Source organism: Lotus japonicus, chromosome 4 (genome assembly GCF_012489685.1).
Source record: "Lotus japonicus ecotype B-129 chromosome 4, LjGifu_v1.2".
NCBI classification, from domain to species: Eukaryota; Viridiplantae; Streptophyta; class Magnoliopsida; order Fabales; family Fabaceae; genus Lotus; species Lotus japonicus.
In genome coordinates, this window is record NC_080044.1 from 73494783 (window position 1) to 73507313 (window position 12531).

Consider the following 12531-nt stretch of genomic DNA (forward strand, 5'->3'; position numbering starts at 1 on the left):
TCGGATGAATATCTAAAGGATGATCATTCAAATGATGTACCAAGTGAGACATTCGAACCTCGTAAAAGCAAAAGAGCTAGAAAACCTAAATCTTATGGGTCTGATTTTCAATTATATCTAGTTGAAGGATCAAAGGATCAGATTGATAATCAATACTATTATTGCTATAGTATTGAGGAGGATCCAAGAACGTATGATGAAGCTGTGAAATCTCGAGATTCTGCTTTTTGGAAAGAAGCAATTGATGAAGAGATTGGTTCTATCATGGAAAATAATACTTGGGTATTATCTGATTTACCACCAGGTTGCAAACCATTGGGTTGCAAATGGATCTTCAAAAGGAAGATGAAAGTCGATGGTACAATTGATAAGTTTAAAGCTAGATTGGTTATCCAAGACTTTAGACAAAAGGAAGGAATTGATTACTTTGATACCTATGCTCCAGTTGCTCGTATCACCACTATTAGATTGTTGATTGCTTTAGCGGCTATTCACAATCTAGTGATTCATCAAATGGATGTCAAAACTGCATTCCTGAATGGTGATTTGGAAGAAGAAGTGTATATGAAGCAACCTGAAGGATTTGTAATGCCCGGTAATGAGCATAAGGTGTGTAAGCTAGTTAAGTCATTGTATGGGCTTAAACAAGCTCCGAAGCAGTGGCATCAAAAGTTTGATGAGGTTGTTTTGTCTAGTGGTTTCATTCTGAACCAAGCTGACAAATGTGTATATAGCAAATTTGATACATCTGGTAAAGGAGTTATCATTTGTCTATATGTTGATGACATGTTGATCTTTGGCACCGACCAAAATCAAGTTGATAAGACGAAGAATTTTTTGTCATCAAAGTTTTCCATGAAGGATATGGGAGAAGCGGACGTTATTCTTGGTATTAAGATTAAACGGGAGAATAAGGGGATTGTAATTACGCAATCTCATTACATTGAGAAAATACTCAAGAAGTTTAATCATGAAAGTTGTTCTCCGGTTAGTACTCTCATGGATCCGAGTGAAAAACTTATGCCAAATACAGGTAAACCTGTGGATCAGCTCGAATATTCAAGAGCTATAGGCTCTTTGATGTATGCTATGATTAGCACTAGACCGGATATTGCTTATGCGGTTGGAAAGTTGAGCAGATTTACTAGTAATCCTAGTAGACATCATTGGCATGCGATAACTAGGGTATTCAAGTACTTGAAGGGTACTATGAACTATGGATTGTCATATATGGGATTTCCTTCGGTGTTAGAGGGTTATTCGGATGCTAGTTGGATAAATAATGTTGAAGATTCATCTTCTACAAGTGGATGGGTGTTTTTGCTTGGAGGAGGTGCCATCTCATGGGCTTCCAAAAAGCAAACTTGTATAACTAGTTCTACAATGGAATCTGAGTTTGTAGCATTAGCTGCTGCTGGTAAAGAAGCGGAATGGCTAAGAAACTTGGTATATGAGATTTCAATATGGCCTAAACCGATATCACCAATTTCTATCCGTTGTGATAGTGCTGCTACATTGGCTAAAGCTTATAGTCAAATATACAATGGAAAGTCTAGACACTTGGGTGTTAGACATAGTATGATTAGGGATTTAATCATGAATGGGGTGATATCCATTGAGTTTGTTCGGTCGCAACAAAACTTAGCTGATCACTTGACGAAGGGGTTAGCTAGAGACTTAGTGAAGAAGTCGGTAATTGGGATGGGATTAAAGTCCATCTAAATCTACTAGCTATGGTATACCCAATTCCCTTCTAATACAACATTAGAAGCAGAATTCAATGTGGAAAGATCATAGTTAGAGATTGGAGCATTTGTATTTATCTTCCCAAGGTATGTACTCAGACCTGCAAGTGATGGCTAGGTTGAAGTATATCTTCTTAATGGTTCTTTGAAAAATTGCAAATGCAGGTGCAAGATTAAAGGATCACCTATGTGAGCATGAAGTTTTGCCGCTTCAAGAAGCTTGGACTTGGCTTCCTATATGCTTATTAATGGATAAGGACACATGGCTTGTAAAGTGTCAAGTATGAATAGTAGAGTGTTGTAGAACATATGTGTACGATATCTTCAGATATTCAAATGGGTTGACGGGTTCAATCGTTATGATACCCCGATTCTAGAGTATTTGGAATGTGTATTTGTACTAAGATGAAAATTCAATCGCAAGACATTTTCATTTATGCATTTGTTTGATTGTTATATCTGTGTGTTATACACTTGTATATATTATTATATATATACTGAGTAGATCAAGTATTACACTAAAATGGGGGGGATTTGTTGGTGATTTTAGTATCATCAATGGATTTTAGTAGTAATGTGATTTATTGAAGGCCGATGCAATTATGCGTTAAGCTCGGAAACGAGTTAGGGTAGTGTGGAGTGCACGCTTTTTTGAAAAGGAATTCGGTTTTATTAACCGTTTTTCCAATTCCTTAAACAAACTCCTTATAAAGGAGTTATTTGACCCTCAGTTGATATATAGAAAACAGAAACCAAAAATACGCTCTACATTCTTGATCTGTTCTTCATTTGCCTGAAGCAGATTCATCTTCAGAATTATCCCAACAAGGATTTCGTGAACCCAGGCAAGAATAGGGTCGAAATACTTTGTTCGAAAAATGTTCAACACGATTCTTCGAAGTTATCCATGATTATCATACCCTAATTTCTAGCAGAAGTAATGGGTGCCGTCAGATACATCAAAGGGTTTACATTTGTGCTGCATGGGCTGGACACGGAACTCAGCTGGAGAGGATCCGGATCCTGCCAAGTACTGTCTCCAGCTCCCTGCAGCACAAATATAAGCCCTTTGATGTATCTGACGGCCCCATAACTGTCACAACTGAATAACACACTACACCAAATCCTTATCATAAATCATAATAGAACGATTGTTTTCGAATAAATTTTTGGTAACAGGTCCAACCCAAACTCTTAAACATGTACACTCAAGCATCCATTGGTACTAGTAGTAATTAGTACCCTCCAACCTTTGGGACAAAATTATTACTAATGCAAGTTAGAATTTCAATTTTAAATATATATGAGGGTAGGAAAAACTATAGATATGAGTAGGGGTGAATATGGGCTGGGTAAATCCAATGAACCCGCCTAACCCAATCCGATCCAATAGAAAAAATGCGGGTTGGATCGGGCAATCGGGTTAGTCGGATGGATTTTACTACAACCCAACCAAGTTCGGATCGGATTTCGGATTCAGTTCAAATCCATCCAACCCAACCCAAAATCCATACATATAATAATAATTTTTATAATTTTACTCATACTTGGAGTGCTAGTGTCGGAGTGATGACTTTTTAAAACTTTGAGACTTAAGTATTTGTAGTTATTTGTCATATTTGAACTTAAAGTATTTGTTCGTAGTTATTTGTTACATGTTTATATATAGTTATCTGGCATGTTGGAGACATCTAAGTTTTAAGTGTCATGGCATGACATTTAGTGTTGTTTTTCACTTTTTAAATACTATTTATATTAGATTGTTTCATGTCATTTGGTAATGAAGTTTTATATTTTCATGATATTTGGCTATATGTCATTTATGTGGTATTATTTCTATAACATTTTGTGTCTTTTTCATGCTATTTAGTATTATAACATATTTAGTATTTTTTATAACATTTTTTGATTTTTTAATATTTCAGATATATTATTATTTTAATATAGTGACCTAATAAATCCATCTAACTCAATCCAAACTTCGTCGGGTTGGTTCGGATCGGGTCCGAAGAAGAAATTCGTGAAATCCAACCCAACCCAACCCAGACAATTTTGATTGGTCCGAATTTTATTTTGACCAAAATTCATCCAACTCAACCCATGTGTACCCCTAGATATGAGTGTTTCAATGAGAAAACAGAATTTCCTGTAGATGAGTGTCTCAGAATAGTATTCATAAAGCAAGTTGCAATTGATGACAACACACAACACACAAGGACTGGTGAGGATACGATTCAAGATCCCTTTCAAAAATCCTTTTCAAATGTGTTGGATCACACAACTCTAACTCAGAAGCTATTCTTTTTTTCCCCTCAAAGTGTGCACGTCTCAAGCTCATGTGACACACCACTGGCCTAAAAAAGCACACGTTAATTAGCTCATACTTCCTCACAAGTTGCATTTATAAATGATATCTTCTATGCATATATGGATTTAATGCTTGGCCAATAGCCTTGGAAACAAAAAACTATTTAACTATGCTTGTTTCATGCAGAGAGAGGATAAGAGGGTGCTATTCCCACTTCATACACATACCTACTAACTTCCTTCCAACTTGCTCAATAATTTGCTCATTATTTATATTTCAGTCGTTTTGGAAGACCAGTTTTTTCAATTAATTTGTGTATCATAATTCATGCAGGTTTAGATATTTTTCTACTATTGATTCTAAGGTCACAATCAATTTTACCGAGAAGTCTCTGAGTACCTAGTTTCTAGGTTTCAAAACCGATTGAAGAAAAAGAAGGGGATCCAAGATAGGTTTTATTACTTTAGAGTGGACAATGAATTTGGATTTATGCTTCTCAAGGTAGGAAATTGTTGTGGGTTTACAGTGTTTCAATAGGCTATGGCATTTTCTCATGTTCGATAGACAATTCAACAACAACCAACTTTACTGTGTACTCATCAGCAACAGAAACTTATAATATGTGTTGAGAACCTCAACAAAGGAAACCAAAGAAATGCACAAATTGAACTGAAAATGTATTCGATTGCTTATTAATGGGTTTGGGAACTACTGAAAGGGAGTAATATCTCCTGAATCTGACCAGAGCTAAGCTCCTATAGGAAGCTCAAAGCTTCCTATTCATTTCTATGCACTAGATTACACAAGATGCCCTCTCCACCTTTCTCAACGTCCCTTATACTCTGGGATTACAATCAGCTCTCACCCTCTCTCTCAACAGCTGGCTGTTAGTTAGTTATCCCTTAGCTCTATTTCCCCCTTTACCCCTTCTAGAATATACTCTCCATATCTTGGGTCCACTCCCCTCTTGAACAAGTGATTCCCTTGGGCCTGCTATTAGGTCATCGGTCCTAACAATGCCACCTTCTGAAACCACAACCTTGTCCTCAAGGTTGAAGTGAGGGAATTGGCTTTGAATGGTGATCGCATCCTCCCAAGTAGCATCCTCAGCAGACTTCCCTTGCCACTTAATCAGTAGCTGCTGAACAGAATCGTCATGGAGCTTCACCACGCGAGCAGCTAAGATTGTTTCCGGTTGCACCATCTCAGGACCCTCTCCTTCCAATTGATCAGGAAGAGTCGCATCCTCTGAGTAATTTCCCACAGCCTTCTTGAGGAGCGACACATGAAAAACCGGGTGAACGCGCGAGCCTTCTGGTAATTGCAACTTATAGGCCACTGCACCGATTCGTGCCACGATGGGGAAAGGGCCAAAGTAACGGGCCGCGAGCTTGGCATGAATACGAGTGACCACGGATTGTTGACGGTGTGCGCGAAGCTTGACAAAAACTCACTCTCCCACAGCGAAAGACTTCTCCACTCTCTTGGCATCAGCCATAGTTTTCATTCGATCCTGGGCACGCAACAATTGTTCCTTCAGTTGTCGGAGTGTTTCATCCCTGTCACTCAATTCTCTTTGCACAGCCTCAACCCGCGTCTCTCCAAGCCCCCAACGAGTTATCACAGGAGGTTTGCGACCGTAGACCACCTCGAAAGGGGTTCGATTTGTGGCAGAGTGGATTGTCGTGTTGAACCAATATTCAGCCCAATGTACCCAAGTGACCCACGTTTTGGGCTGATCGGAGGAAAAACAATGCAAGTAAGTCTCCAAACAGCGGTTGACTACTTCTGTTTGCCCATCCGACTCCGGGTGATAAGCCGAACTCATTTTCAGCTGAGTACCTTGCAATCTGAAAAGCTCCTTCCAAAAGTGACTCATAAACACGGGATCTCGGTCACTTACAATCGAAGAAGGAATGCCGTGCAAGCGAATCACTTCCTTGGTAAACAATTCTGCTATGCTCTTCGCGGTGTAGGGATGTTTCAGCGGAACAAAATGGCAATACTTTGACAATCGATCGACTACCACCAGAACTGCTTCGTATCCCTTAGACTTAGGCAACCCCGTGATGAAGTCAATTGACAAATCTTCCCACACTTGCTCAGGTATGGGTAACGGCTGCAAGAGGCCCGCCGGAGAAGATGCTAAGTATTTCTGCCGCTGACAAGTGTCGCAGCCGCGTACAAATTCCTGTACCGCACTCTTCATTCCTGGCCAATATAGGTTGGCTGCTAGGCGACGGTACGTCCGGAGAAACCCGGAATGCCCACCGTGTGGTGTCGTGTGGAACTCACGAAGCATTCGAGGGATTAAGGAAGAGTTATGGGTCAGGACTAGCCTACCTTGGTATAACAGTACCCCTTGGTGATAACTGTAGTCAGGATGTGTTGTCGGGTCAGCTTGCAGATCTGCAATCAATTGCTGGAGTTTCTAATCTCTCAGGGTTTCCTCTGCCACCAATTTATGTTCTGCCCACAGAGGATAAGTAACCATGGCCCGATTCTCGCCATATTCTTCCAGCCGCGATAGAGCATCTGCCCCCTTGTTCAACTTACCCGGTTTGTAGATTATATCAAAATTATACCCCAATAGCTTAGCAGCCCAATTCTGTTGATCACCAGTTACAATCTTCTGGTGTAGTAATTCCTTAAGGCTTTTCTGGTCAGTAGACACAAGGAATTTCCGACCCAACAAGTAAGGTCTCCAATGTTGAATTGCTAATGCGACCGCCATCAACTCTTTCTCATAAGCGGATTTAGCCAAGTTTCGTGTTCCCAAAGCCTTGCTAAAATAAGCTATTGGATTCTTGCCTTGCATTAGGATGGCTCCCAACCCACTCCCCGAAGCATCACACTCTATCAAAAACTCTTTACCAAAATCTGGTAAGGCTAAAACAGGGGCAGTTGTTAGCTTCTCCTTCAATGCATCAAATGCTTGTTGAGCAGCAGGTCCCCACTGAAATGCTTCCTTCTTGGTGAGCTCTGTGAGAGGTTTTGCGATTTTACCATAGTCTCGGATAAACTTCCTGTAATAACCCGTTAACCCGAGGAAACCCCTCACGCCTTTGACATTCTTAGGTACTGGCCATTTCGTGACACTAACCACCTTGCTTGGGTCCACTGCTACTCCTCGTTCAGATATTATATGCCCCAAGTATTCCACCGACCGCTGTGCAAATTGACATTTTTTCCGATTAGCCGTCAAACTCTGCTGTTGCAGGAGCTGCAGCACCTTGTCCAAGTGAGCCAAGTGTGTCTCCCAATTGCTGCTATAGACAAGTATATCATCGAAGAAAACTAAAACTCCTTTCCTCAACATGGATCGAAAGACCTCGTTCATCAAGCTTTGGAACGTTGACGGGGCATTCATGAGCCCGAATGGCATTACCATGAATTCGTAATGCCCTTCGTGTGTTCTGAATGCAGTCTTATGCACATCCTCCGCTTTCACACAAACTTGGTGGTACCCTGATTTCAGATCGAGCTTTGAGAAATATCTGGCGCCATTCAATTCATCTAGAAGCTCCTCAATGACCGGAATCGGAAACTTGTCTGGGACAGTTGCCTTGTTCAGAGCGCGATAGTCTACACACATGCGCCAGGTCTGATCCTTTTTCTTCACTAAAATCACCGGGCTGGAATACGCACTGGAGCTGTGACGAATAATTCCCACTGCCAACATCTCTTGTACTTGCTTTTCTATCTCGTTTTTGTGCAAGTGGGGATAGCGATACGGTCTTACATTCACTGGCCCATAGCCCTCCTTAATGTTGATGCAATGTTCCTTGTTCCTACTTGGTGGAAGTCCCTGTTTGGATTCAAATACCTCAGCATAGTTACTTAGCATACTCTGTAATTCTTCTTGTTGCGTAGCCGACAACTGTGGTGGGTCAATTTCAGTAGGGTGTGCTTGGCCTATGGATCTCAGAACTCCAGGACCCATCCTCCCAGTCTTGCTTAAAATACTCTGCAAAGCTACCGTGGGGTCTTTACCATAACTCACCCCTTGTAGCCTGACCCACTGTATGCCGCTCCAGAAACTCAAGGTATGCTTGCTCCAATTTGCAATGGTATCCCCAAGCGTTTTGAGCCATTCTATTCCCAGCACAACGTCTGGCCCTCCTAAATCAAAGAGGTGGGGAGAGCAAGTGAGCTGATACTCTCCCATCTCGAGCTCGATCCGTTTGCAACGTCCTCTGGTGTGGGACTGGAAACCATCCCCTAATTTGATTGACAAGCGGGGTGTGTCTTCCACCTCCCACCCCATCCTCTGAACCACCTTTTGATCAATAAAGTTGTGAGTGGCCCCGCTATCGACCAGGACTAGGACGGGGACACCATTAATCTTCCCCTGCAACCTCATAGTTTGTGGTTGCTCGCGGTTTTCGCCGGCGAGGTTGTACAGACTCATCACACTCAGCTCGCCGTCGATCTCCTCTTCTTCCTCGTTCATCTCAACTGCAAGAATGTTCCCTTCTGAAGCTTCTTCATCACCGTCTTCTACCAGCAACACCTTAAGTTGCTTGTCCGGACATTGATGCATTGGGTGATAGGGGCCACCGCATTTGAAGCATTGGCCTTTTTGCTTCTGTTCCAATAATTCTTGGTAGGTGAGGTGTGAAAAACCTCGGTCTCGTGGGCCCGAGCGTCTTTGGTCCGCTGCTGGTTTTTGGTCTGGCTTTGGGCCATTAAAAACAGGTTTGTTGTTTAGCGGCCCATTATCCTTCATGCCTTTCACCATGACCCAATCGGTGCCTCCGGGTCGACCCGAGCCCCCAGCCCCGGATCTGAAACCCGTTCCACCAAAATGGGAGCTCCGAGCGTAGCCCGACCCGCTAGCTCCTTTCACCTCCTTCTCAACAGCTCGAGCGATCAAGAGTAACTTCGATCGGGTTACTCCGCCCATCGCCGCCAAGCTCCGCACCTTTCCCCTTATCTCTTCCTTCAACCCATGCAAGAAGTATCCCTGAAATTTCTTATCGGGCAATTTAGGAATTTGGGCTATGAGGTACTCGAATTCAGTAATATATTCTTCAACCGTGCCCTTTTGACGCAGCGCCGTCAATTGCTCGTATACATCACCATCGCCATGACCGCCGTAGCGTTCCAGCAAGGCACCGCAGAGCTTCTCCCAAGTCAGTGGGTCTTCAGCTTCGAACAAGGCATTGAAGAAGTGGATGGTGGATCCTTCCATGCTCAGTTGTGCCAAGCTCACCCTCACTTCTGGTGACGTCTCCGGTACCCTGAAATACACCTCCGCTCGTGAGATCCAACCAGCTGGATCACGACCATCGAAGAGTGGCAGCTCCACCTTCTTCACCGACTGACGGAACTCAGTCAGTGCGTCTCCTTGCAAGTGGCGATTCCTCCGTTCACTCACAGTTTCCCTTGTCGCTGCCGGCGTTCCTCCTCCGGAGCTTTCCCCTTTCTCCTGGTTATCACTCGCATTCTCCATTTGTAAGGATTTTCCCAAGGATCGTTCCAGCATCGCCACAAGTGACGTTGGAAGATCTTTGACTGCCGTCGTCACCGCTGCCAAAGACGAGCGCATCACCGCGAGCTCTCCCTCCAATGCATCGATCTTCGCCTCCATCTGGATCGTCGTGTGTTTGGATTTTCTGGGTGGCATTCACTGGTTCATCGGCGTAGCTATCCGGCAGGTCGGACCAATTTTGTTGAGAACCTCAACAAAGGAAACCAAAGAAATGCACAAATTGAACTGAAAATGTATTCGATTGCTTATTAATGGGTTTGGGAACTACAGAAAGGGAGTAATATCTCCTGAATCTGACCAGAGCTAAGCTCCTATAGGAAGCTCAAAGCTTCCTATTCATTTCTATGCACTAGATTACACAAGATGCCCTCTCCACCTTTCTCAACGCCCTTATACTCTGGGATTACAATCAGCTCTCACCCTCTCTCTCAACAGCTGGCTGTTAGTTAGTTATCCCTTAGCTCTATTTCCCCCTTTACCCCTTTCTAGAATATACTCTCCATATCTTGGGTCCACTCCCCTCTTGAACAAGTGATTCCCTTGGGCCTGCTATTGGGTCATCGGTCCTAACAATATGTCATGTCCAAGAAGTTTTCCACTTTCATTCCCCTGAAGTTCTCTAGTAGTTGTCTTTTTGCAATGTAAATTAAACGTTTATGTTCATAATTACACTAATATTTACAACCGGAAGCTTGATGTTTTTTTCCTAAATACAAATTCATCAGTGGTGGAAACTTCAAAAGGAGATTCAATTTGCTCGAATCTTTCTGATAGAAACAAGCTTTGCACCCTTGTCAACTCTGGTAAAACCCTGACTTCTGCTGAAAACACTGCTTTAACAGGCCTGTGATCTGATAGTTTTGATTCACTTCTAGCATACTGAAGTTGCTTTAAACCCTTCCCGTACCATACTATTCGATCACACCTAGATTAAGAACAAACAAGAATTTAATAATCATTCAACTAGATTGTCTTGTGACCATAATCATGAATCGATTGTATGTTGTTTCTAATAATTACCATGCTGGTGCTCTCCTCTTCTCTGGCTTTTTTCCATGACAAAAACAGCCATAGTACATGTCTGAATTTGGAAAATACTTGTAGGTAGGAGCAAATTTGATTACTCCTTCGTGCCATCCTTTTAATATTTTTCCGGCCATTAGCTCCATCATTAGCTTCATTTCCATTGGACACAATTGCATTAGAGACTAATTTAAAGAGAACTTTTTTTAAAGCAATTCAAGAAGACTTTTTAATCTCTAATTATATGTACCTGATCATTTTCTAATAAGGAATCCCAGTCCCTTGTTTCAACAAGTGAGCGTGTTGTTTCTTCTGGTAGAGAAATTCTATAATTTAAATCTCCAAGCAATATTACATGACTGCACAAGACAAGGTTTGATTAGGTGGAGAAAATAATAAAACATGTATATATCTCAGTACAACTAATTAGGTGCAAGTTGGAAAAGATATTTCATTCATTTAATCAGTGATCATTCAATAGGTTGTGGCTATCAATTACAGCCACTAGAATATATTTCTATAATAACTGCAAATGGTTTACAGTGTTCTGTTCTGTTTGTCTGGCAATTTAAATAGCAGAACAACTTCTCAAACTTGATTAAGTCTTGTTTAAAACGTACCAACCAGCAAAGAATAATAGATTAATGTTTGGCGGCATATTTTCTTTGTGGACAAATTCAATATTAATGATGCATAAGAAAACAGTAACTCTTTCTAGAGCCATGGCTATTTAATATTTGCCCCTTGTTTTCATTATTTATTAGGAAAGGAACATAATTATTAAAGAAAGCAAGGGGGGGGGGGGGGAAAGAACAATTAAAAATAAATTGGACGGTTTCAAACTATTGTTGTTACTTACTCATGATCTAGAATTGTTCTTGGCAATCAAATAAAGGGCCTCTAGGAAATGTGGTCCTTGAAAAGATTTCAGCAACATTAGAGTTCCTACATTTCTCATCCCCTTCTCTGCCCCCTGAAGCTAGATGGCTGCACACAAAGCAGAAGCTTGTTTCATGTAACTGAAACCTCACTGAAACTGAACCCTGCTAATTAATTAGAGTTGCAAAACAATGAATTAGATACAAATAAGATTTTTAGATAACCAATTCATTCTTAGCATGTTTGAATCATCTTTTATTTCTTAATCAATTCTGGCACTCAAAGCTACTCATATAAGCTTTTTCCAAGATTCTATTGACTTTAGAGTCAATTGTGAAAGGGTTTCCAAACATCTACATACTATTTCTCCAATGGTGCAATTATAAAAAGTTCACCAAATAGACACCATAATCACTCTTCAATAGCCATTTCTTGTTAAAATACAGTTGCTACAAGAAAGAGAAAAACACTCTTCTTAAGGTTTAATCTAAAAAGTTGATGTTGACTTTTATGAGCGTGTAGTGCAACACAAATATGTATGTTATGCATGTACAATACTAATATACATTCAGTTCAGTGTATGCTTGGATGCACAGTAGAAATCACAATAAACAATAATAATTTCTCTTAGCTTTAGGAGTTATCGTGATTTTAATTTTAATATAATTTTCCATCATGTACCTAAATATACACTCAATGCGATTTGTTATCGGTTACCTTGTTTCCTAAGCATCCCATTATGCCACAACCAACACATGAGACACTTGGATGCCTAATGAATGCACGAAGATCTCTCCTTGTCCACACAGTTATGAATATTCCAACCATTTGCTTGCTAATGATACATTGGAAATCTTGTGGGCCTTCTTCTTCATAGGACAAATATTCTTTATCTCCTGGTTTTTAACATCACCTTGATCTTTGTCCTTCTTGTGTGTTCTCTTGTTCAGAGCTTCCCTGACTATGGAATTCCAGTTTGTAGAAATCTTATTATTTTCAGATCCAAACACATTTGAGGCTTTTAGAGGAACCACTTCTTGAAACCTGGAATAAAAAATCAACAAATGAATGGTTATTATAAG

General features: G+C 41.0%; 1 protein-coding gene and 1 pseudogene across 1 annotated transcript; both read right to left on the reverse strand.

Moving 5' to 3' along the window:
- Nucleotides 1-6484: 6484 nt before the first annotated feature.
- On the reverse strand, nt 6485-9646 carry LOC130713337 (uncharacterized). Its single transcript, XM_057563109.1, has one exon. The coding sequence runs from the start codon at nt 9644-9646 to the stop codon at nt 6485-6487; it is 3162 nt and encodes a 1053-aa protein (XP_057419092.1).
- Nucleotides 9647-9767: 121 nt separating this feature from the next.
- Nucleotides 9768-12501, reverse strand: LOC130713338 (type IV inositol polyphosphate 5-phosphatase 9-like; annotated as a pseudogene).
- Between the last annotated feature and the right edge of the window lie 30 nt (nt 12502-12531).

What these genes read in the sequence shown, in the direction of transcription:
- LOC130713337 (XM_057563109.1), bottom strand. Translation starts at nt 9,646, where the DNA reads ATGGAGGCGAAGATCGATGCATTGGAGGGAGAGCTCGCGGTGATGCGC.